Source organism: Lathyrus oleraceus, chromosome 7, assembly GCF_024323335.1.
Source record: "Lathyrus oleraceus cultivar Zhongwan6 chromosome 7, CAAS_Psat_ZW6_1.0, whole genome shotgun sequence".
Classification (NCBI taxonomy): domain Eukaryota; kingdom Viridiplantae; phylum Streptophyta; class Magnoliopsida; order Fabales; family Fabaceae; genus Lathyrus; species Lathyrus oleraceus.
The window spans coordinates 96,969,825-96,996,880 of record NC_066585.1 but is presented as its reverse complement, the minus strand read 5'-3'; the positions used below and the strand labels follow the sequence as shown (position 1 = coordinate 96,996,880).

The 27,056-nt window shown below is 36.5% G+C and overlaps 1 protein-coding gene and 1 non-coding gene across 2 annotated transcripts; both read right to left on the bottom strand.

Moving 5' to 3' along the window:
- Positions 1-5,108: 5,108 nt before the first annotated feature.
- LOC127110001 (small nucleolar RNA R71) lies at positions 5,109-5,215 on the bottom strand. The gene has a single exon (XR_007797241.1). It is a non-coding gene; the product is annotated as a small nucleolar RNA R71 (small nucleolar RNA).
- A 13,589-nt stretch (positions 5,216-18,804) lies between these two features.
- LOC127102215 (uncharacterized) lies at positions 18,805-19,278 on the bottom strand. The gene has a single exon (XM_051039617.1). The coding sequence runs from the start codon at positions 19,276-19,278 to the stop codon at positions 18,805-18,807; it is 474 nt and encodes a 157-aa protein (XP_050895574.1).
- Between the last annotated feature and the right edge of the window lie 7,778 nt (positions 19,279-27,056).

Sequence of the window (27,056 nt, the reverse complement as noted above, 5' to 3'; positions counted from 1 at the left end):
GTAATCCTTTTGAACCTTCTTCTAGTTGTGGCTGACATATTAAAGAACTTAATGTTAAGATCACTGTCACGAAGCCAATGCATATTGGCTCGCTGTTTCTGGTAAACTTCCTCTTGCATAATGATCTTATTGGAGGGTATTTCATAGTCCTTAATGATAGTTCTGAGTTTATGGAGGGTTCTATTGAAAGTGGAAGTGGACCCATGGATATCCATTTCGATGGAACCACATATAACCTTGTAGGAGGAGTTGGATGGATAAACTTGGATCTTCCTATTAGCAAAGAATCCGATCATGGTCCCCTTTATTCTATGTTTTCGGCGACAAATCTTGAGGACTCACTCTCGCTCTTTCTTTGGGATTTTAAGTCTTTGTATGGTTGGGAACCCGGTGGTAAGGAAGTTAGGGAACATCTTAATTTCCAGAACCATACCATAACTTATGAATGACTTTTTTTATTTCTTTTTGTGTACATTGGTGTGGAGATAGTTACCTAGATATAAACCTTAAAACAGATTTCAACATCAAATAGATCGATAAACGTTATAAATTATCAAATCATGTTTAGGTATAAAAAATCATTGTTGGTCTAAACCTAAGAGTGCGTCTCGACATCAGATAGATTCACATATATGATACATATATAATATGCATTAGACAAATTTATAAAGATCAAATATGCTTCATTAACTAAAATAGGGATAAGGCCTTAATCATATCAAATACATATAAATAGTAATAATGTATTGGGAATAAGATGGGGGGTGTGAAATATGGTATTCAAAATTCTCGATTAATTTTAAGAGTTTGTTACTTAAGAAATAAAATATGTCAATGTTTTTTTAATATTGGAGTAAATTAAGAAACATAAAGTAAAAGTAGGTAAATAAATGACAGGAAAAAAAGGGTTTAGAGAGATGCCACCAGTGATTTATCCAAGTTCGGGAAAATGTTGGCCTACTCTTGTCCCAAAGAGATCTTCTTGAGATTTTGACTATAAACTTTGAGCTTTTGCAAGTTATCCCGATGAACCTTAATACAAGCTGATATTGAGATTTTACACAGGCTTATCCCCAACCAAAAAGAGAGATTTTACCCAGGCTAAGCTAACAAACCATTTAGAGATTTTTTGAGCTTATATCAATAACCAACATAACTTTTTTTAGCAAAGTTCTAAAAACCAAAATATATATTTTATGATTGGTTTATCTCACAAGCCAAACTCAATTCCTCGAGAGTATTTCAATCTTAAGAGTTACAACAACAACACGACACCAATACAATTCATCACAAGTAACTTTTCACTCAAAGGCACTAAGGCAGTTTAAGTGAGAGAAATATTTTCAAAGAGAAAGTGAGAAAGAGATGATTCTAGAGAAAATAAAACGCTTTGGTAAAATGGTGTAAAATGAAGAGGATGGGTCCCTCCTTTATATAGGAGAAATAAAATCCAAAAAAGGAAAATATCCATGGAGTTTTTAATGTCCCACCAATTGTCTCATAAACCCAATCGATTGGTTAGTCAAAATAATAGTTCGTTCAAGCCCATTTTGGAATGTTTGGATAGAGAGTCGTTAGCAGTCATTAAGACATTGTCATAATTGATTGGTCAATCATTTAGGCCTCTTCCAATCGATTGTTTTAAGTACCCAATTTATTGGATAGTTCAAAAACGGGCTAGAAAAAGTCTTGGCATTTTCCTAATTGACTGGCTTGGCTTTGAAAACATTTTTAAGAGTTATGTAGTTTAAAAAGTGGTTTAAAAGAGTTTTGTGTATGTGTGTTTGTGTGAGTTGCCTTAGTACTTAGGAGTTACTTCCTTGTTTTTACAAAACTTTGGTCACTCAGACAGACACGACCTGTCAAGCTTTTGCACATCCTCTCTTTCACAACTCTGAGGCTTCCAAGACTCTTTTCCAGATACATCAATAATATAAGCACTTCAATGGAATCTTGAGTTTCCTACTTGATGAAGCTTGAGATGTTTTCCAGTTAGGTCACCATCATCAAAGAGATGAAAATTATTACCACTAACTTCAATTACCATTGATGTTATCATCATCAAAACTTTAGAAATGATTTTTTTAGGGATCATAAAATTTGTACCTACAAGCACATAAGTCCATATTCTCCCACTTTTTGATGATGACAACACATCTCTTAAGGAAGTAGTAAAAGATAAATAAATATTTATATGATTTGAGTGATTAAACTACCCCTCAATCAGGTAGCGAGTATACTTTACTCCCCTTGAGAATATACTTCTTCCCCTTTGGCATAATAAAAAAGGAGGGGAAAATATCATAAAAAGGAATGATGAGCAAGCAAGCACATAATCCACATGTTTGCATATCTAAAGGAATAAGTTACTTGATAAGGAGATGAACTAGCACATAGTATAGAGTGATGCATAATTAAATAGGCCATAAGATCATACTTGTCCCCATATAAGGCAACATCCAACTTTGAGATCAAATAGTCAGTGAGCTTTGGAGGACTTCTTTCCATTGATTCATTATCGAACAAAACTCAAAATTCTTTGAAGCTTTCAAAACTTAAAGGTAATTCTAAAATCTAGTTATTTCTTGCTTAGATTCCTTCCAAGATATAATCTTTCCCTTAGGAAATCTTTAGAAAACCTTTTTTTAGCCTCCTTGGGCCTTAGACTGATATTGGACTCTATGCGTACTGATTTGGGCACCCCTTTACTCCACAACCACTTAAAACTCAACCAAGTGTACTACCTGATAACATGAAATAATATCACATTTTTGGACCCGATTTAATTAAATTATATTATTATTTGTTTCGATTTATTTCATTTTATTCGATATTACTTGGTATTTTTCCTTCTATTTATCTCAGGTAACTTATTTGAAGCAAAAGTGAAAAAAGGAAGAAAAGGGGTGCAAAAAGATAATGAAAAGCAAAATCCACAAAAGCCCAGCCCACAATTACAAGCCAGAAGCGCTGAACCTGTGACGACCGCCACACAAGGTGTGACGAGCGTCACGCCTTACTACCTTGTGTTACGAGCGTAACACATGGTGTGACGCCCGTAACACCTATCTCCTATATTTAAGGCTCCAGAAGCGCAACAGAGGCACGTTGAAGCCTATTGTTACGCTTGACCCTTGGAACGTGAAGACCATTTTACGGAAAGTACTTTTGGAAACCGTTACAAAGTAGACTAATATAAATAGTTGCTTTTAGCCAACCCTGAAGGTCTCCGTCTCTTTCCGCCGTGCAAACATATTTTACAGCATCACTTTTCTGCAGTTTTCTACTTTATTTGCAATTTTTATTTTCTTTTCCAGTCAATCTTTTAAGCACTAAATTAATTTTTCACACAATAGTTTCTACACCGGAAACTATTGTGTATCTTTTACTAGATCTAACCTTACGTTAGATCCTAGAATTTTATTCCTTCGCTTTTATTTTCCTGTCCGATTGAAGAATTCAAGAACAAATCCAACCGGTCTGTGGTGGAGTGTTCAAGATTGCTATTAATTACTCAGGTTCTTTAATTTATTGTTTTAATTTATATATGCCCTGCATTACTGTTTATTTATATTGTTTTCCTGATATGGTTTTATTTAAGCATGATAATTGTTTAGACCTGTTTAGCATGTCCGGCTAATTAATTTAGATATCGGTATGTAAAGTAAGCGGAATGAAGGAATCGAAACTAAGTTGGTTTAATTTCATTTAAAAATAAAGTCACTCTTTTTATGGCCTCAATTTACAGCATTAATCCCAAAGTTTTTGTACGAGAGTAAAAGACATAAAGAAGTTAAAAGCAATAGAGCGAAAGTTTGAGTTTTTAACTGGACAGTGTAAATTGAACATTAATTCTAAATCAGGGCGAAAGCAATTTTTAGAGTTAATTAAATTCTAATCTTTTTCAAAAAGTCTTTTCAAAGGTTAAATGTGAGGACGAGAGTTAAGCATTTAAGTTTAATTATATAATCTAAGTCAACAGAGCGAGAGTTTGAGACGAGGGTGTTTAAACGGTTATTATTTTAATAAAAAGAGTTTCTATAGATTCTATTGTTTTCAAAAGGTGATTTTGGACTTAACTAATAAGTGACAGTTACGTTAATATAAAGTCATGGTCTATTCAACAGAGCGAGAGTTTGAGAAAAGGCTTTTAATCAATAGTGTCTACTGAAAAGATTTATTTTAAAACCAAGAAACCAACGAAGATTTGATTCCCTAATTACGACGAACTACATACCGATATCCGCTTAATTGATATTTAATTTAGATCTAGTTTTAGTTTTACTTTTCCCCCGAACAATCAAAGTATCATCCGCCTTAGCTTTACGAAGTAACCTTAGAAAACGGTATATCGATTCATAAGTCCCTGTGGGATCGATATCTTTTAAAACTACGCGATAGAACTGTACACTTGCAGTTAGTACCCCAAATCGACTCATAAAGTCGCGATCAAGTTTTTGGCGCCGTTGCCGGGGACTTTTATTTAGTCGATATCGTAACTCTTCTGTTACGCCGTAGAGACTAAGGCGATTTTATTTTTATTTCTTCTTCTTTCGTTGATTTGTATGCCACACACTCGCTCACAAGGCGAGCCGTTTTACTTACGAATCCACGACATTGAACTATATCTCCGAGTCTTACGACGAATTCAGGAATATCGTGCTACAAACAATCTCCCTCCTATCGAAGTGCCCGACCTCAAAAATCTTCTTCCTTCACCGATACCCGAGATGGCAGAACCAGCTCGTGCTCTTCGAGATTACGCCGCTCCATCGCAAGATGAGCCGCATTCGAGTATTGCTCCACCCGCAATCGAAGCAAACAACTTCGAAGTTAAGCCTTCGCTGCTACAGGCAGTGCAACAGAATCAATTCTCTGGAAATCCTACCGAGGATCCAAACCTTCATTTATCCGTATTTGTCCAATACGCTGATACTGTTAAAGCTAATGGTGTCATTTCAGAGGCAATTCGACTTCGTCTTTTTCCTTTCTCGTTAAGAGATAAAGCTAGAAGATGACTTCAGTCTCTTCCTTCCAACTCAGTCACAACATGGAATGAGTTGAAGAAAGTCTTTCTTGCCCGATATTTTCCTCCAAGCAAAACAACTATGTTGAGAGCCCAGATAAATGGATTTAAACAGAAAGATAACGAGTCTCTTTTCGAAGCATGGGAAAGATACAAAGACATGATGAGACTTTGTCCACACCATGGTTTAGAGGACTGGTTAGTAATTCATACCTTCTATAATGGACTCTTGTACAACACAAGATTAACAATAGACGCCGCCGCAGGTGGTGCGCTCATGGATAAACCTTATGCCTATGCTTATCAACTTATCGAAAGCATGGCTCAAAACCATTATCAGTGGGGAAGCGACCGAACAATGGTAGAAAAACCTCAAACGAAAAGTGGCATGTACGAGATAAGTAGCCTTGATCATGTGAATGCAAAAGTGGAAGCCCTTGCCCAGAAAATTGAAAGTTTGAATGTATCACCTCCAACCACCGTGGTTGCCGCAACTCAGAATTGCGAAGTCTGTGGAATCCAAGGTCACACTCCTGCAGATTGTCAACTCCTAACAGGAATCCAAGCAGAGCAAGTGAATTATGCTCAAGGAAATCCCTACTCGCATACCTATAACTCTAACTGGAAGAACCATCCTAATTTTTCATATAAGAGTAATAATGCTTTATACGCACCAGGACAAGCTCCCAATCAAGCCCCAGTTATACCTCCGGGATATCAAAAGTCGATCCCATCTACACCTAACAATAACGTTCCTAGGAAATCCAACTTGGAAATCATGATGGAGAACTTCATAGCTTCTCAACAGCAAACCAATAAAGATTTCTTAAACCAGAATGTACACACTAACGAACAAATTAAACAACTAGCAAGTAAAGTAGATGCCCTGGCTACCCATAACAAAATGCTGGAAACACAAATCTCACAAGTAGCTCAACAACAAGCGCCTACTGCTGCCCCAACTGGTACATTTCCTGGACAGCCCCAACCTAACCCGAAAAGCCACACTCATGCAATCATATTAAGAAGTGGAACGGAAGTAGAAGGACCGTCTGATCCAAGGATGGAAAACCAAAACTCTAAAAAGTCAACTGAGGAAGAAAGTAAACCTAAGGAAAAGGAAGAGAGTAATAGGGAAACCGTAGAAAAGAAAGAACCTTATGTACCTCCACCACCTTATAAACCACATATCCCTTACCCTTAAAGGCTTATTAAAACCAAAGATGCGGGCCAATTTAAAAAATTTGTTGACTTACTGAAACAATTAAACGTCACAATTCCGTTTACAGAAGCTATTACGCAGATGCCCTCATATGCTAAGTTCTTAAAAGAAATTCTTTCTAATAAAAGGAAACTTGAAGATAGCGAAACTGTTACACTCACTGCTGAATGTAGCGCCATAATCCAGAATATGCCTCCAAAACTTAAGGATCCTGGTAGTTTCTCTATACCCTGTCACATAGGAAAATTTGTCATAGACAAAGCCTTATGCGATTTAGGAGCCGGTATCAGTGTTATGCCTTTATCCATATGCAAGAAACTGGAAATGGGAGAATTAAGACCAACTAAAATGTCTGTACAATTAGCAGATCGTTCTATTAGATATCCTGTAGGAATTCTTGAAAACGTTCCCGTGCGCATAGGTCAATTCTACATTCCAACTGGTTTTATAATTATGGACATTAGAGAAGATGAAGTTACACCCATTATATTGGGAAGACCATTCTTAGCAACCGCCGGTGCAATCATAGACGTAAAACGAGGACGACTCACTTTCGAAGTAGGAGAAGAGAAAATTGAGTTCATTCTCTCCCAATTTTTGAAAGCACCTGCAATAGAAGACACATGTTACTTCATGGATACCATCGATGAATGCATAAAAGAAACAGAGTTAGAAAATGACAAATTGCCTGACTATCGTGTAGAAGACAAACTTAACCAATGTTTAGCAATAACACCGGATCCTACACAATGCCTTAAGAAACCAACCTTCGACCTGAAAACACTTCCCAAAAATCTGAGATATGAATTCCTAGACTTAGAACTTGAACGATCAGTAATAGTTAATGCAGACCTAGGACCACTCGAAACCGAAAAACTCCTACATATCTTAAGAAAATATCCAACCGCACTAGGATACAACATCACCGATCTTAAAGGGATAAGTCCTTCTATTTGTATGCATCGCATCATGCTAGAAGAAGACTGTAAAACCTCTAGGGAACATCAGAGGAGACTAAACCCGATCCTAAGTGAGGTAGTGAAAAGGAAGTAACAAAGTTATTAGAGGCAGGTATCATATATCCTATATCTGATAGCAAATGGGTTAGTCCTGTACACGTAGTACCAAAGAAAGGAGGTATAACAGTTATTGAAAATGAAAAAGGAGAAACTATAACCAAACGAATCGAATCGGGATGGAGAATGTGCATTGACTATAGGAAACTAAACAAAGCAACCCAAAAAGATCATTTCCCTTTACCACTCATAGACCAGATGTTAGAACGATTAGCAAAACATTCTCATTTCTGCTATCTAGACGGTTATTCAGGCTTCTTTCAAATACCAATTCACCCTGATGACCAAGAAAAGACAACATTCACATGTCCTTTTGGTACCTTCGCTTATCGACGAATGTCGTTTGGCTTGTGCAATGCTCCCGCAACCTTCCAAAGGGGCATGATGGCAATATTCGCCGATTTTCTCGAAAATATCATGGAAGTATTTATGGACGATTTTTCCGTATGCGGACAAAGCTTTGAAGAATGTCTTGAAAACCTAGAAAGAGTTCTAGAGCGATGTGTAAAAGTAAACCTAATACTTAATTGGGAAAAATGTCACTTTATGGTACAAGAAGGAATTGTTTTAGGACACATCATATCAAATAGAGGAATTGAAGTAGACAAAGCCAAAATAGAAGTAATCGAAAACCTTCAACCTCTGAAAACTGTGAGAGAAGTACGAAGCTTCTTAGGACACACCGGTTTTTACCGACGATTCATTAAAGACTTCTCTAAAATAACTAAACCTTTGACCAGATTATTAATGAAAGATGCTGAATTCATCTTTGACAATAAATGTTTAGAAGCATTTCAAACGCTTAAACAAGCATTGATCTCCGCGCCAATAATGCAGACCCCGGATTGGAATGAACCATTCGAAATAATGTGTGACGCAAGTGATTACGCCGTGGGCGCTGTCTTAGGACAACGAAAGGATAAAAAACTTCACGTCATATATTACGCAAGTAGAACTCTAGATGAAGCACAAATGAATTACTCCACAACCGAGAAAGAACTTTTAGTAGTAGTGTTTGCACTAGATAAATTTCGTTCTTACTTGGTCAGAGCTAAAATAATCGTTTACACTGACCACGCCGCCATTAAGTACCTCTTAACAAAAAAGGATGCTAAACCTAGACTCCTAAGGTGGATCTTGTTGCTACAAGAATTCGATTTGGAAATCAAAGATAAGAAAGGAACTGAAAATGTAGTAGCAGATCACCTCTCTAGACTCGAAAACCTGGAACCGGAAAGAACTTCGATCAACGATGATTTCTCGTACGATAAACTTATAGCTACTTTGGAAGAAAATAGAATTGATGAACAGGTAGAGACCACCTTAGCTATATGTGTTACACCATGTTACGCTGACTTCGTCAATTATTTAGCTGCCGGAATAGTTCCACCTAATTTATCTTACCAACAAAAGAAACGATTCTTCCATGACATAAAACATTATTACTGGGATGACCCTTTACTTTTCAAAAGAGGCCCCGATGGTATTTTCCGTCGGTGTATACCTGAAGAAGAGATAGAAAATATAATCCAACACTATCACTCCGCTCCTTATGGTGGACATGCAAGTACATCCAAGACCTGCTCCAAAATCCTACAAGGCGGTCTTTATTGGCCAAACATATGGAAGAATGTGCATGCGGCTATCAAGAAATGTGATAGATGTCAACGCACAGGAAACATATCTAGACGCGACGAGATGCCACAAAATGGCATTTTGGAAGTAGAGATTTTCGACATGTGGGGGATAGATTTCATGGGACCTTTTCCACCTTCTTTCGGTAACAAATACATACTCGTAGCGGTTGACTACGTATCAAAATGGATTGAAGCTATAGCTTCTCCAACAAACGACACACGAGTAGTAACTAGACTCTTTAAGAATATAATATTTCCAAGATTTGGGGTCCCAAGAATAGTAGTCAGTGATGGCGGATCACATTTCATATCTAAGATACTCGAAAACTACTGTTTAAGTATGGTGTAAGACATAGAGTAGCAACACCTTACCATCCTCAAACCAGTGGACAAGTGGAGGTGTCTAACAGAGAAATCAAATAAATATTAGAAAAAACAGTCGCCACCTCAAGGAAAGACTGGTCATTGAAACTACCAGAAGCTTTATGGGCATATCGAACCGCTTACAAAACTCCCATAGGGACAACCCCATTTAAGCTTATTTATGGAAAATCTTGCCACCTCCCGGTAGAATTAGAACATAAGGCCTACTGGGCTATTAAAAATCTAAATTTAAACTATAAGGCCGCTGGTGAAAAGTGAATTCTTGACATAAACGAATTAGAGGAACTTCGACAAGACGCCTACGAAAATGCCAGAATCTACAAAGAAAGAACGAAAAAATGGCATGATAAACGTATATCCAGAAAAATCTTCAAACAAGGCGATATAGTCCTTTTGTTCAACTCTAGACTTAAGTTATTCCCAGGAAAACTACGTTCTAGATGGTCAGGCCCTTTCCAAGTCACCAATGTCTTTCCAAGTGGGGCTGTGGAAATTAAAGGCAAATCTATGGAACCATTTATCGTAAACGGGCAGCGCCTAAAACATTATCACTATGCAGAGAACAATGAAGATTCACAAGTCCTGCATTTAGACGTAATGCCTTTAGAAGTTATAGATTATATTTGATAGTTTTTATGTCGAGCTTGCGACATTAAACAAAACGCTTCGTGGGAGACCACCCACAAATATTTTTATTTCTTCTTTAATTATTCTTCTAAATTTTATTTAGTATTCATTCTTAATTTTTTTAACTTATAAATTTTTTATTCTTTTCTTCTTTCGGCATTTGGCCAAATCCTGACTAAAACTCTTGTTTTTCTTTTCTCTAGCTAACACTAACCTGATGGGACAAATTGATCGTATGGGTATCAAATTCAGAGGGAAAGCTCAGAAACAAAAGTTTGAGGAACTAGCAGAGAGAGAGATGCTACCTAGTTTGTATGCTGATGATTGGGCAATGACTGCCCTTGGACTAAGAGAGAGTGTCTTGTATTTGCTGAGTCAAATAGGGTGGGAAACCACTCCTATCCGTAGACAATTTGTCACTTACCGGAGACTGACGCTAGAATTCCTTAGTTCTCTGATCTATCTACCCAGCCATGGAAAAGGAATCAGCAGAGGTTTCATTCAGTTCAGAATGTTCGACATGGAGTATCAATTTAACATTCAAGATTTTACCAACCTTTTAGGTTTCCCTACCTCTTTTGATACATTCACAGTGAGCCAAGAAGACCTTTTTGAATATAGAGAACTTGAACATTTTTGGGAAAGCTTGACTGAAAATGACGACCCCGGGGAACATGAGTTTCTCTCTGGAAACATACATAACCCGACCTTTCGTTATTTCCATAGGATCCTGGCCCACACCCTTTTTGGGAAGAAGTCAAATATTACTACAGTATCACGTGATGAACTCTTCATCATGTTTTGTGCTTCCCAGAACCGTCCTGTGAATGGTGCCACTTTTATGTTGGCGAACTTTGACCGCCTTATCCAAGATGAACGTGCACCAATTCAAATAGGCGGATTGATAACCATGATTGGTAATGCTATCAGATTACGTCAACATATGCTTGACCTAAGCCCTTTTTGTGGCATTGCGATTATGAGTATACCTTTCCTCCTCAACCTATCCCGACCGAAGAGTCGGCAATACCTGATCCTAGACATCATATGCCTGGAGATAATTATAACACCATCATTCAAGCCTTGATGTCAGAACAAGACGCCCTCAGAGAAGAGTTAGCTAACATGGGACAAGAATTTTTGGGATACATGAGCAGTATGACAAATCAATTCCACGAGTTGCTAAACCGTGTTAACTCCTTTGCTCCTCCAGCCAGAGATCATGCAAGTGGCTAGAAGTTGTTTTTCTTAGTTACTTAATTTTAGTTTAGGCTATTTATTAATTTTGTTTCGCATTATTTTTAATATCAGTATTTGTTTTTCTTTCGCATGTTTGCTTTTGTTTTCCAATGTTACATTATGATTATTTTATGAAGCTATTGCATTATTGGTTTATTCTATTTTGATCTATGCAATTTCTATTACAAATAATGATATCCACTATATGCTAATAATTACTATGCCTGTTGAAGAAATACACATATTATGGTAGTAGAATAGCATGCAAGACTATTTAAAAGCATTACAATAGCAAAATAAAATAAACATAAGCAAAACAAAATAACAAAAATAAAATATAATAATAAAAACAGAGTATGAAGAACCCACGCAAATGACCGTTGCAAGCTGACTGTGTGACGAGCGTCACACAAGCCATCACGGTCGTCACACCAAGTGCCTGTGACGCCCGTCACACCCCTGTCACGAGCGTAACACCTTCAGACTAGGTGAACGTTAGTAACCGTTGGAGACACGACCGTTACACCATCCACTTTTTACCTTCCCCATTCATTCACCCATTTACTCACATTTATTTATTTTTCACTCACTCCCTTTCCAACTTCCAAATTTTTTCCTATAAATACCCACCATACCTTTCTTCATACACCACAAACCATTCTATAAAATACATTTCATTTTCTTACCTTCTACTTCTTTCAACCCACTTATCAGTATGGCGGGAAACCAAGAATTCGGAAATATCATCTTCCGATCCGAAGATGAAAATTATCAAAGGGAGCAGTTCGAGCATTTCCAACAGCGAGGCGTCCTATCTACCAGGTATCCTGATTTAAATTGTTTACAAGAATTAGGATTACTTCAAGGTATCCAATAGATGCTCTGCCTTGCTGATTTAACCTTTCTATGCACTCATAATCAACCTACCTACCCCGCTCTCACCTTAGAATTTTTAAGTTCTTATTCTTACAACACTCCCACCGGTGAAGACGAGTACTTAACCGGTACCGCAACCTTCCGCATGTTCAACACCGAATACTCACTATCCCAGGATCAGCTGAGTGCCATGCTACAGTTCCCTGTAGGATACCGAGTCCACCCAAGAATCCCTCCCAACTCCCAGTGGCAAATAAACGCCTTCGACCTCTTTAGGAAAATATCCGGTGTGGAAACCGATAATTGGGATGCACTACTTGCTTCCCATATACATAACCCATTCATCCGGTACTTTATCCGTATCCTGCAAAACACAGTTTTTGGAAGACCGAACAACAGCAAAGTCAACGCCAAGGAATTATTCTTCCTCCACTGCGTCTTTGAAATGGATACAAAGGTAAACGCTGCTTCTTTCTTATTTCATCATATCCGCACCCTATGTGCTAGAGGCCGCCAACCTTTTGTCATTGGAGGATTAATAACCACAATAGCACTTGGCTTAAATCTAGGGGACCGACTTCAAAATTTACAAGCTCTCCCACCCCTATTTATGGATATAAGCTATTGTCGGTCCAGCCGCCTAATTAAAAACAGGGTAGGCGGAAGGTATTATCTTATGGTGAGTAACCACGAAGTCCCAAGCGTTGTTTTACCCAACATCGCCCTCACTGATGTCACCAACCCCAACCGCTTCATCTACGACCTTAATGCTCCCGAAGCTACTGAGCCCTCACACGCAAACCCGTCCCCAGACGAGTTTGAAGAAATGGAGCAAGGCGATCAGGTTCCTGCACAACAATCAGTCCCGCTCAACCCTTCCGATAACGCAGCTGGACCATCCTCACGACGTCGTCGACGAAGAAGGCCAACAACCAATGATGACATCATGGATGCTATTGATGGTATGCAAGCGCAGAATCTCGAAGTGATGCAAATGATGCGCCAGATGCAACAACAACAGGAAGCGAGAAATGCCATAACCGACCAGCGGTTCACTAGGTTGCTAAGCAGGTTTGACGACTTAGAAGTACGTCAGCGATCACCAGGTCCAAGAACACGAGGCGGCAGGCAACATTGATTTTAGTTTTTTTTCTCTTTTCTATTTCTTTTGTTTTATTTGAAACATTAGGGACAATATTTCATTTAAGTGTGGGGGGGAAAACCTTGTTCTTTCAACCTTCCCTTTTCAAGTATGTTATTTTCCCTTTCATTGTTATTTCCCTTCAATTTATATAAAAAAAAATATAAATTTTTTTTTAGTTATTATAATATATATTTATTTTAAGTTAAGTCCCTAGTGTGAAAATTTTCCATTATCTATCCCCCTCAATTTTCTTGAGTCATAACAAAAATTTAACATAATCAATAAATATAAAGGTTGCTTATTTTACAAAACTTGAGTGAAATCAAGACAAATTATTACCATACCAACGCTCTAAACAAACCTCAACATGTTAGATCAGAAAAGTACCTATTATACCAATCCCTTGAACTTTTAGTTTTATAGTAACCCCGAGTAGTTTATACAAGAAGTCAACACCATCTTAATAGCAAACTACGTGGAGGGCCGATGAATATAAGTGAATGATTCCCAAAATTACAAAAAATATATATCAGGAAATGCACTAATTAAGTTAGGTGATCCTTACCCGATCATTTAATCTAAAGGTTGCAGATCATACAAAAGCATGATACGAAAGATCCATTATGAGTTGGTTCAGCAGATATCTGGTGCTGAACTTGGTAGGGCGGACTACGGTCCGATCCCCCGCAATTTGCAATGGGTTAAATAACGAAGTTATCCAACTTATGTACCAGAGCTGCTTCAAGCTAAAAAGGGGATCAAAATCACTAACCGGTCACTCCACTATGTGCGCGAAACGATAAAGGGCTTAATGTGATTTCGCTAGAATGAAAACGGGTGAAATAAGAGTAAAGGAACTAGGCTAGTTATAATAGCATGACTCGAACTGGTTTGCATAAGGTGAGGTTATCTGAGGTTGTAACGGTAGTTGTTGATGTCAAGATTAAACCCAGTTTACTTCTAAACAAGGTTTACTTGCAACCTAGTACGAATTGATGTGTGTTTTGAAATTTCATCTGGCTAAATTTTTAAACGATTTCTATACTGTATCTTGCTTGAGGACAAGCAAAGGTCTAAGTATGGGGGAGTTTGATAACATGAAATAATATCACATTTTTGGACCCGATTTAATTAAATTATATTATTATTTGTTTCGATTTATTTCATTTTATTCGATATTACTTGGTATTTTTCCTTCTATTTATCTCAGGTAATTTATTTGAAGCAAAAGTGAAAAAAGGAAGAAAAGGGGTGCAAAAAGATAATGAAAAGCAAAATCCATAAAAGCCCAGCCCACAATTACAAGCCAGGAGCGTTGAACCTGTGACGACCGCCACACAAGGTGTGACGAGCGTCACGCCTTACTACCTTGTGTTACGAGCGTAACACATGGTGTGACGCCCATAACACCTCTCTCCTATATTTTAGGCTCCAGAAGCGCAACAGAGGCACGTTGAAGCCTATTGTTACGCTTGACCCTTGGAACGTGAAGACCATTTTACGGAAAGGACTTTTGGAAACCGTTACAAAGTAGACTAATATAAATAGTTGCTTTTAGCCAACCCTGAAGGTCTCCGTCTCTTTCCGCCGTGCAAACATATTTTACAGCATCACTTTTCTGCAGTTTTCTACTTTATTTGCAATTTTTATTTTCTTTTCCAGTCAATCTTTTAAGCACTAAATTAATTTTTCACACAATAGTTTCTACACCGGAAACTATTGTGTATCTTTTACTAGATCTAACCTTACGTTAGATCCTAGAATTTTATTCCTTCGCTTTTATTTTCCTGTCCGATTGAAGAATTCAAGAACAAATCCAACCGGTCTGTGGTGGAGTGTTCAAGATTGCTATTAATTACTCAGGTTCTTTAATTTATTGTTTTAATTTATATATGCCCTGCATTACTGTTTATTTATATTGTTTTCCTGATATGGTTTTATTTAAGCATGATAATTGTTTAGACCTGTTTAGCATGTCCGACTAATTAATTTAGATATCGGTATGTAAAGTAAGCGGAATGAAGGAATCGAAACTAAGTTGGTTTAATTTCATTTAAAAATAAAGTCACTCTTTTTATGGCCTCAATTTACAGCATTAATCTCAAAGTTTTTGTACGAGAGTAAAAGACATAAAGAAGTTAAAAGCAATAGAGCGAAAGTTTGAGTTTTTAACTGGACAGTGTAAATTGGACATTAATTCTAAATCAGGGCGAAAGCAATTTTTAGAGTTAATTAAATTCTAATCTTTTTCAAAAAGTCTTTTTAAAGGTTAAATGTGAGGACGAGAGTTAAGCATTTAAGTTTAATTATATAATCTAAGTCAACAGAGCGAGAGTTTGAGACGAGGGTGTTTAAACGGTTATTATTTTAATAAAAAGAGTTTCTATAGATTCTATTGTTTTCAAAAGGTGATTTTGGACTTAACTAATAAGTGACAGCTACGTTAATATAAAGTCATGGTCTATTCAACAGAGCGAGAGTTTGAGAAAAGGCTTTTAATCAATAGTGTCTACTGAAAAGATTTATTTTAAAACCAAGAAACCAACGAAGATTTGATTCCCTAATTACGACGAACTACATACCGATATCCGCTTAATTGATATTTAATTTAGATCTAGTTTTAGTTTTACTTTTCCCCCGAACAATCAAAGTATCATCCGCCTTAGCTTTACGAAGTAACCTTAGAAAACAGTATATCGATTCATAAGTCCCTGTGGGATCGATATCTTTTAAAACTACGCGATAGAACTGTGCACTTGCAGTTAGTACCCCAAATCGACTCATAAAATCGCGATCACTACCTCAAATCACTTACTAAAGAGTCAATCATAGTTTTTCGGTTTTCAATCTCTATTAAGTGTACTACTTCAAAACCTCAAGATAACTTGAGAAGAACTCCCCTTCCGAGGGAATGACAAATCATCGTATATTTTCCTTCTCTATGAATCATTTGATACGAGAGTTGATCCAAAAATAAGGATGATAAATCCATTAAAAATTTATCTTCTTAACCTTATAAAAGGTTCCATGATTTATGTCATTGAAGGATACCATCAATGTTCACACCTCGATCACATCTGTTGAAAAGCACCATCAATGTCTTGATAAAAAACACCAGGATTGGCAAAAGCTATCAGGTAACCTCTTCTACACCTAAAATTAGAGACATCCTCGCACAAGGATTCGTTAGTAGCACCAAACAAAAAAATAATACAAACAAAATATGCTCGACTTGAAAAGGAGTTGTATTATCCTTTCGTTCTTAGAAACTTGTTTTCAAGAGGAAAATTGCTCAAACTATCAAACCAGTCTCTATCATTTTGAAAACATAACTAAGAATTTTTTTTAAATTGGGATGATGAACAACATATACTTCCTTTTGGATGTAATTCAAGAATACACTCTTTAAATCCATTTGGAAGAGTTTAAGACAAAATAATGCATGATAAAGGTTGAGTCATCTTTATGGCTTCTAATCGAGCTAGATGGGCATATGTTTCATCGAAATTTATCCATTCCTGTTGATTGTAACCTTTCACAATAAGTCTTGTTTTATTTCTCAAAACATTTCTAAAAACATCAAGCTTATTGCGAAAGATCCACTACGGTTCTAATCACTCAATTTGCGTTATTTCTCTCAAATTGGTTTAACATTTCTTGTATAACAAGAGGCCAATGTTCTTTAATCATGGCTTCATCAATTTACTTTGGCTCAATTTTTGAAACAAAAGACATAAGGTTACATACCTTTATAAGGGAGTATTAGGGTATAATTCCCTTTGAAATATATCCATTAATATTCTGAATGGGATGGTCTTTAATGATCCCGTATTCTTAAGATATACATTAATTCTCTAAGTTGACTTCTTCAACTTAAATGTAAGATAATTTAGGCCCGACCCTTTTTCACTGATATGATAATCATGTATATACTCAATACAAATATGCAATCATAATTCTATTAAACATTTGCAATCAATACTAATAATAATATTTCGCCTTTTCTATTTTGCGAGGAGGTGTGAGGATACGGAAATCTAAACGACATTCCATTATGTGCACAAAATTTATGAAACAAAGTGTTATCATATTCTTTGCCATTATCACATTTGAAACATTTAATTTTTCTTTCAAACTTTGTGTTCAATGTGAGTTCTAAATTGAAGAAAAATGGAATGAACTTGAGATTTTGTATGAATTGGAAAAGTCCATAAATAATTTGTGTAATCGTCAAGAAATAACACATAGTAACGATGACCTTCTGAACCAAGAATTGGTGAAGTCCAGAGGTCATTATTCATAATATCAAAAGGCATAAAGGTATGAGAAAAAAATATATAAAAAGGAAATTTTATTTGTTTCCCAAGAGGGCATGCATTACAAAAGTAGTTATTCCGAGACTTATTACATTGGAGAAAATAGTCTCGGTGTAGAGAACTTAAGATAGTAGCTCATGGATGTCCTAAACGGTTATGTCATAATTCAGTGGATAACACAACAAAGGTGGATGATGGCAAGGCTTTATTGGGTGGTTTTGTGGCAATGGGATAGAGGTCACCAGAACTGTTACATCTCATTAATAGTATTCATGTATGAAAATCCTTCACAGAAAAACCAAAATGATCAAATTCAACAGACACATCATTATCTATGGTAAATTTATGAATAAAGATAAGATTTTTTATGAGTTTTGATGCATGTAAAACATTAGGTAATTTTAGAGGATGAGGGGAATTTCGTAATGATGCATGTTTACAACCAATTACAAGAATGTTTTGACCATTATCGACTATAATATTATTACTCATAATGAAATAGAACATGATATTACCTTTGTTATCCGTCATATGCAAAGTTGCTAAAGTGTCCAAGTACCACTGATCACTTGGAGGAGAAAGTGAGAGAGTATGCATAACATCTTGAATGTTCGTCAGAGCATATGAGGAAGTTGACACTGCATTGGCGACATAAGCTTGGTGAGATGGCTTGAGACCAAGGATGTCGGGTTGTTCCTTTGAATTTATTATTATTGGATACGAACGAGGTGGTGTAGCCCATGGTTTCCATGTCAAGGAGCTCCATTAGTGATATTGATTTCGGTACGACGAATAGGCCCACTACTGATGCGGGTAATATGGTCAAGGCCACTGTTGTTTCGAATCACGACCTCTGCCACATCCATTATTTCACCCTCAGCCTCATCCATATTGTCATCTTCAATTGCCTCGGCCACCACAAATATGGTTATTGTTGTCATTGTTTTCGCGGTTAGGACGGGATAACGATGAATCAGCTGATGCATCATTGTGAGATGCCACGAAAGATGAATTTTCAACTGAGTTTGACACCTTTTTCTGAAGTATTATTTATTCCAAAATGATCATGGAATGAGGTTTATATAACCGATGAAGTGAATTAGCATGAAAAATTTGGGATCCCACAATAACATATGCATTGGTTAGTCCCAAAATAAGTTGAAGAACTAAACGCTCATTCGATACAGGGGCACCAACATTAGCTAGTTGGTTAGAGAGAGACTTGAGATGTTGACAGTAGGAGGATGCATTAGAGAATTACTCCGTATGAGTTCGCAAAAATTCTTGCTCTAGGTAGAGAGCTCTGGAATTCTTGTTATCATAAAAGATATCGAATAAGAGATTCCAAGGGATTTCAGTGGTGGAATTACGTTCAGTGATAGTGTTGAGCAGATCATCAGAGATTGTTCCATATATCAAATGCAAAAGGAATGTGTCAAGACTAAGCCATAATTGTGGATCAATAGTTTTGAGAGAGGGATTTGCGGCTGATTTAGAGGGAATGATATGGTTAATCACTTGAAAAACTTGAGCATGAATTTTGAAAAGCTCTGACCATGTGTTATACATGCCTTTTTCAATTCTCAGAGTAATCTTAGTAAAAATAGTAATATTTGGGATAACAAGAGCAATGTGATTCAGCATAGGTGTGGGTGGTGGAGGAGGATGGTCGGTATGACTGCTGGAGGGTGAGGAATAGTTATTGTTGGAGGAATCAGTAGTGGTAGTCATTGTGTTCTTTTGCGGTGGTTAAGGAGAGAAAGAATGAAAGATATGCCTTGCGGTGTTATGTTACCATAGATGAATACAAGAGGGAAAAAGTTATGGAGGTGATAGGAAGAAAGAAGGATGGCGACTGGTTTTAGGGTTTGGGATCAAACCGAGTGTGATACTATAAAATTAATTTGGAGGATGTCCCACATTTCTTTTGCAGTCTCGTAGTGAGAAACTCGTAAAAATTCATCATGACCAAGAGCGATAGTGATGATAGTTTTTGCTTTAAAACCGCGTTGCACATTTTATTTATCATCTTTGGTCCAATCCTTTTTAGGTTTGTTATAAGTTTTGTGTGTAGGAACAAATTGACCTTCCTTTACAGTCTTATAAATACCACGATTCATCCCTTCTATGAAAAACTTCATTTTCTCTCTCCATAAACTATACCATTCTCAATTAAAGGATGGAGGTTTGTTCATTGAATAACTTGAAATCATTTTCCCTCTTGGGATGATTAGTCAGCATAAGAGAGAGAGAGAGAGAGAGAGAGAGAGAGAGAGAGAGAGAGAGAGAGGGTCGTGGTATTTAAAATTCATGATTAATTTTAAGAGTTTGTTACTTAAGAAATAAACTATGTTAGTATTTTTTTAATATCAGAGTAAATTAAGCAGCAGAAAGTAAAAGCAGGTAAACAAATGACATAAAATAAAACATAAGTGTTTAAGGAGATTACACCAATGATTTATTCAGGTTCGTCCGAACGTTGACCTATTTCTGTCCTCAAGAAATCTTCTTGATATTTTGACTATAAGCTTTGAGATTTTTGCAGGTTATGCCCACAAACCTTAATACAAGTTGATCTTGAGATTTTACACAGGCTTATCCACAACACAAAAAAGAGCTTTTACCCAAGCTAAGCTAACAAATTGTTTAGAGATATTTTAGGCTTATCTCTGTAACCAAACATAACTTTTTCTGACAAAGTTCTATAAACAAAAATAGATATTTTTTGACTTGTTAATTTCACAAACCAAACTCAATTCCTCAAAAGTATCACACTCTTAAGAGTTACAACAACATCACGACACCGATACAATTCCTCACAAGTAACTTTCCACTCAAAGGCACTAAGGCAATTTAAGTGAGAGAAATATTTTCAAAGAGAGATAATTCCAAAGAAAATAGAAGGCTTCGGAAAAATTGTGTGAAATGAAGAGAGGTAACTTCAAGACTTTTGCTAAATACTTTATGATTATACATGAACTTTGATCTTGAGTCCTTTTTTTGATGAGTCATGAAATTATTTCTTTGGTTATACTATCATCACCAAGGTTAAAAGTTATTTCCATGCGTTGTCATCATCAAAACTTCAGATGGGTCTTCTGCAGAACTTCTACCTTCACAATCTGCAAGCACATAGATCTACATAGTTTATATCTTTTTACCTATATTGTGCCTTCATGTGTGACTTATAAAGTATCTCAAATATCTTTTATTGTTTTACAATAAGATATACAAAAGAATTCATCCATACCTAGGGCTGATTGAAGCATGTTCTTTGCCATTTTGTCAAATAACAGTTTCTTTTTATCATCATCATTCCATGAGCTTTTTACTTGTTCTACATTGTTAATGAATGTTGTAGAAATGAATGGACCATTTTCAACAGCATCTCATATATCATATCCCCGTGCTTCTAAATAGGCTTCCATGTGAATTTTCTAGAAGTCATAATGTTCACGGATGAAACATGGAGGTTTGTTGCTACTGCCACAATCTCTAAAAATAGGATTAGCGGAAGCCATCTTTCTGGATCATGTAGCAAGTTACCTTAAACTGCTCTAATACCAATTGTAAGTATAAATGTGCAACCTAAGAGGAGGTGAATTATGTTTTATGAAATTATCCGCTTATTTTTCCAGATGAATATTTCTTTTATTTTTTTTGGTTTAACAATGGAAGAAATGTAGAAAAAATAAAGTGCATAAAAGTAAATAACATGGAGATATATCTTGGTTCCTCTTTCCTAATAATAATCGTTCAGTCTCCTCACACCCCGTGAGAGGTTTTCACTATTGTCAGATCTTTGTACTAGCCTACCACCAAGAATTCTCTTACAATATTCTAACAATAACAATAAGTACAAATAAAATTTGCAGCAAACTTAATAATACTTGAGAGTTTTTGTGCTATTGTAATATATTGAAAAATCAATCTTCCCCTTCAATGAAAAAACCAAGATGATATAAACATTTCAGTGCTCAAGTGTTTTTACTAAATTTTTTCACATACGAATGAAAATTATGCAGGAAAAAGTTTCTCTGTTAAATATTACTGATACTCGAAAACAGATGAAAATTGTTCATGAAGAAGGTGATTTTGAAATAAAAAAATCATTTTATTTATAGTGCACCAAATACCTCTAAAAAAACAGAAACATTAGTTGAAGAATACTCATTAAATCATGCAATGGTATTGAAAAGTTTCGTGACCATTTGAGATGAAAAGGTATAACAAAGGTTTAGTATTTTTCAAAACATACATAACTTAATCGATTTACCACATCATGTTAATCGATTAACCATTCATCAATGTGCAAAAAATATGTGAAAATACACTAGATAAATCGATTTACTTGGGAAGAGTAATCAATTTACTCACTTGAAAATGGAATGGTAAATTGATTTACTTGATTTGTTAATCGATTGACCACTTTGGGAAAACCAAAACTTCATTTTAACTGAACCAGTGTAAATCGATTAACATGATAAGGTTAATCGATTTACCGTAATAAAAACTTGAAAATTTCTAAGTTAAAATGCAATTTTGAAACTTATGCATACATCATAGTTTATGATTAATTCTTAAGCACATAAACCTTATAATAATTGAATTGCATATTGTACCTTGTTCTATAATCCAATTACATTAAAATCCAAAACTTATGCAAAATGATACTTTGATTCTAATCTTTTTCTTCTTTTGATCTTTCTTCTAAGATAGCCTTTTGTCTTTATTAAAACCAAGCTATGAAGGATGATGAAAATCTTTTTCACACTATGGGTGGGTGGACTATACTACAGTGTGATTTCTCATTAGTGGGAATTACACGGTCATTGAGGGGTTTATTATCCTCTTCAGCCATTTGTTGATATTGTCTCAGTAATCGACGTCTCAATCGACGTCTCTCGTGTAAAGAACACTTGATTTTGTCAATCGACTCAACAAGATTTCTCGTACTGCGAGATATTCGCATAAGATTGCAGCGATAAAAATAGCAATAAAAATTAAAATTAAAATGCTTTAATATATACTGTGATAACATAAAATTTAAATATCAATTAAAATTGGTCCCAAAAAATGGAGTTAAAAATTGACACTTTACAAATATACAACAATATCAAAATAGTGAAAAGATTGTCGAAACCATAGAAATCAAATATTTAATTATCGAATTCTACTTATTTTAATAGATAAATGTTTAAGGAATAAAATATTATAGAAAATGTTATAGAAAACTCTTGTGAACTTTTTGTTCTATTACGAGTAACAAATCAATAGAAAATTTGACAATATCTATTTTCGTCAACGTGTTGTCCTGTGCTTCAGACAAATCATTTGTCCACTTTTATCGGCCCATATATTTATTGAGATTGATTTCGGGCAACTCTAAAAACACGAAATTTTTTGAACTGGGTTTTTTTACAAAAATAACCCACTTTTTCAAGGAAATTCCCAAAATACCCCTGATTTCAAAAAAAATCCCAAACTACACCACTTTTAGGAGGAGTCGCCAATTGAATTGGAGACTCCTCTTAAAAATTGAATGGAGGCGCCAATTCAATTGGAGACTCCTCCTAAAATGCAATTTTTGTGTTATAAATAGATGCGTTGTGTGAGTAAATGTTCCACATCTCATACAATCATTTGGCAATCATGTTTGGTGTTCGTCGCTGATACGGTAAGGTGATTTTTGCGAGAGACGAACCTCAGATGTTGATGTTGTTCTGGAACATCACTACGTTCGATCAACTGAAGCGGGAGCTGGTTCGTTGGTTAGATGGGAAAATACCAAAAGGAGGAAAAATTAGAAGTATTGAGAGACTTGACGGTATCTTTGGTTGGGTGCGAATGAAGACTGATAAGGATGCTAGGGAAATGATGTTCGGTCGAGACGATATCAATTTGATTGTTGTAATCAGTTAGAAATATTTATGTTTTCAGATTGCTTATTTTGTACTGATGTTTGTTGTGAACCTCGTTGTAACAAAAACTTAATGATATATAATGATTGAAGGTTATAGAAATACAATGTTATAAAAAGCTTAAGACCTAGATGATGTTCCTCGATTGGGACAATTGTTCTTGTTGTGTCCTGGTTGACGACAGATACTACATAATCTTATCATTTTATCTGTGGAATCCATCTTTGTTCTGATACATGTGCTGTTTGGCCTTCCTTTTTTCTTTCTACGCATCTCGTCATTGTGCCAAACAATATCACCTTCATATGGAGGCCAATAATCCTCCATTGGTAGTACTGAGAAGCTTTCATTATATACATTCATGATGGTGTTGGCCTTGTACACATCAGATAAATGGCTGTAAGCATCTTGGCGAGTATAAGCGCATGCTGCAATGACATGGGAGCAAGGTATGTGGAAGGCCTGGAATTTTCCACAATCGCACCAACTTCTGTTTAGTCTAACAGCATAGGCTAAATTTGGTCTCCCCTCGTTGTGGTCCATTGTTTCCTGGACGCTGAAATTTTGCCTATGACGGTTAAAGACTGTTACAGCGTGTGTGCTAGCTTTGATGCTCTCCTCTTTCACGACCTTCATGCAACACTCACTGAATACTTGCCCGGACATTAACACCGCACTCCATCTTTCACCTCTGGTTGCGAACATAAAAGCCAACCTATAATAGGTTGATCTTACCAAGGCGGTTATCGGCAGATTTCGAATTCCTTTGAATACCCCGTTCATGCATTCCACAATGTTTGTTGTCATGTGGCCTCATCGACAACCTCTGTCAAATGCCCTTGTCCACTGCTCTACTGGTATGTTATTTAGTTATCTCCCCGCGTCTTCATTAGACAGTCTAATATCATCACGATAATATTGAAATGAAGGTTGTGTTAGAGCATACCCAGCATTCTCCACCTTCTTACGAAGATTCTTATCTTTTATAGCACGCATGAAGTTTTATGCAATGTGTCTGATACAGTAGACATGGGTAGAAGGAGGATCATGCCATCCGTTGTCATGGTTGTTGTAGGCACTCTCAATGGCAGCATGTCTATAAGAAATAAAATAGAGATTGGCTTGTGGAGCCACATGCGTTCTGAGATGTCGAAGAAAGAAACCCCATCCGCCAGCCGTTTCACCTTCAACAAGAGCAAAGGCAATGGGAAAGACATTGTTGTTACCGTCTTGTGAAACCGCCATGAGCAAAGTACCCTTGTATTTTCCATATAACCAAGTGCCATCAATTTGAATAATAGGTTTGCAGAATGCGAAACCTTTGATGCACGAGTCAAATGCCCAAAAGAGACGGTGAAAGATTCTATTACCTGTAGCACAGGTTCCGTCTGGCATCATCGCTGGCAATGTCTCCATAATTGCCACAGTTCTTGGGACATATGTTTTTAATGCCCATAAAAACCGTGGCAATTCCTTGTATGAATCCTCCCAGTTGCCGAAAACTTATTCAACAACCTTTGTCCCCGCAATCCAAGCTTTCTTGTAAAGATGGAGTATAATTATATGTTGTCCACTTCTGCTTTTGCTTCTGGGTTGAGTTCATCTGACCATTGTGGATCATCTTCACCAGATTCATCCTGACCGGTTAGTTGAGACTACTGAGATGGTATACATGGTTGAAGAGTAATGTACAACTCAATACAGTTGCAGCCTGAATGTTCATGACTAACAAACATGTATTCAACATCTTCATCGTCTTGTACCTTAAGGGGGAAATACTTGCATTGACTATTCTAAAAAAATATTGGATTTTGATATGTGATCTTTAACACAATACCCGATCCTATACAGGATTGTATTCTTTTTTTCAAATGCAAGAAGGTTGCATTTCTCTTGATCGTGAGTCTAATGGTATCAGTGTTTCAAAAACAAAAATCATATAGCTCAGACTTGTATGTTTCACCGTTGCAGTGAACGTTGACACTGTATAATGATGAAGATGACATTGTGCAGATGAAAACTATTTTCTTACTGCAGATGAATGTGAGTGAAGTGTCTTGGATGTTGATAGTAAGACACTTAAATAGAGGAGTGAAGTGTCTCACATGCTAGCTAGTTCGAAGTGACGTGTCACACATGCAAGCTACTCCGAAATGACGTGTCGCACATGCAAGCTACTCCGAAATGATGTGTCAACCATGCAAGCTACTAAGAAGTGGCATGTTCAGCATGCAAGAGACAAGATAGCCACGTGTCAGACATGCAGACATACACTCCAAATGAATTGGCGCCCCCACTCATTCCTTGCACATGGGCGCCAATTCAAGTGGAAACACCTTGTCAAAGCATGCATTCAGACCTCGAAACCAAGCAATCAGACCTAGGTCTTGCATGCATGCCCCTATGGAGGCGCCAATTTGAATGGCGACCCCTCTTAAAGGTTATACATGGTCGCCAATTCAAGTGGAGACACCATGCAAGCACAACTTTTCATGCTCCTATCCATTTGCCTATAAATACATCCACTCCATCAACACTTGTTCCACACCATCACTCTTACTACTTCTTCTACAATATTTCTTCTACAGTTTCATCTGCAACAACTTCTTGTAGTTTCATCTACACCAACTCCCTGACAAAATGTCTATCCTCACAATGGGCGAATCACATAGAGGAACGGTTGCAAACATCGCAACATATGTAAGTTTTTTCTTTTGTTAACTTTTTATCTTTCATCTTCACCAACCCCCTTTTATTTTAACATACCAACTTAGTCAAGTTTTTTATTCTTTCTTTTTTAGGATGTATCAAGGTTCCGAACTCGGGTCCACGAATATGTCCATATGGACCCGATGATTCAACCTTATGTTGAACTCGTCGGTTTTGGTCATATAAGCAAGATTTTGTCTTGGTCCATAGATAACAAATTCATTTTAGCTTTATGCAAAAGATGGAGATCAGAGACACACACATTTTGGTTCCCAACCGGTGAGTGTACCGTGACGTTAGAAGACGTCTACATGCTACCGTGACGCTAGCCTATCTCTATAGCTCCTTGTGCAAAAACTCACACAAAGACACATCTACATTTTCTGGATGTACAGTTTTGCTACAAGCATGTGGTTGGTCAAGATTACCGTCTCTAGCACCCGTCAATAACAACCCTTTCACATTTCCGTATGCACAAAAGTAAGTTGTTTAAATTGCTATATCTTTACTTACTTTTTTAAAGATTATCACCTCTAACTAATATTTTTTGACTTTTTGGTGTAGATGGTCTACACGTGGTATGAGTTACAACAGATGTCCAAGACACTGTATTACTCAGTATCGCAACCTGTTGGATCACCTTCGACCGACAGACGTAAGGAAAATAACTTAATTATTTCGTTATATTTTGTTAACTTCTTCTACATTGACTATAATCCTATCTTCTTTCACATTTCAGTTCATTTGGCGTCCATACCTTAATTTGGATCATGACCATGAGGTCAACGCTGAAGACGCAGTCGTATGGACTGCATGCACACCGATAATACAGTTCACAACTGTGGATATGCACAACAGTGATCGTGTGAAGCTGCAGTT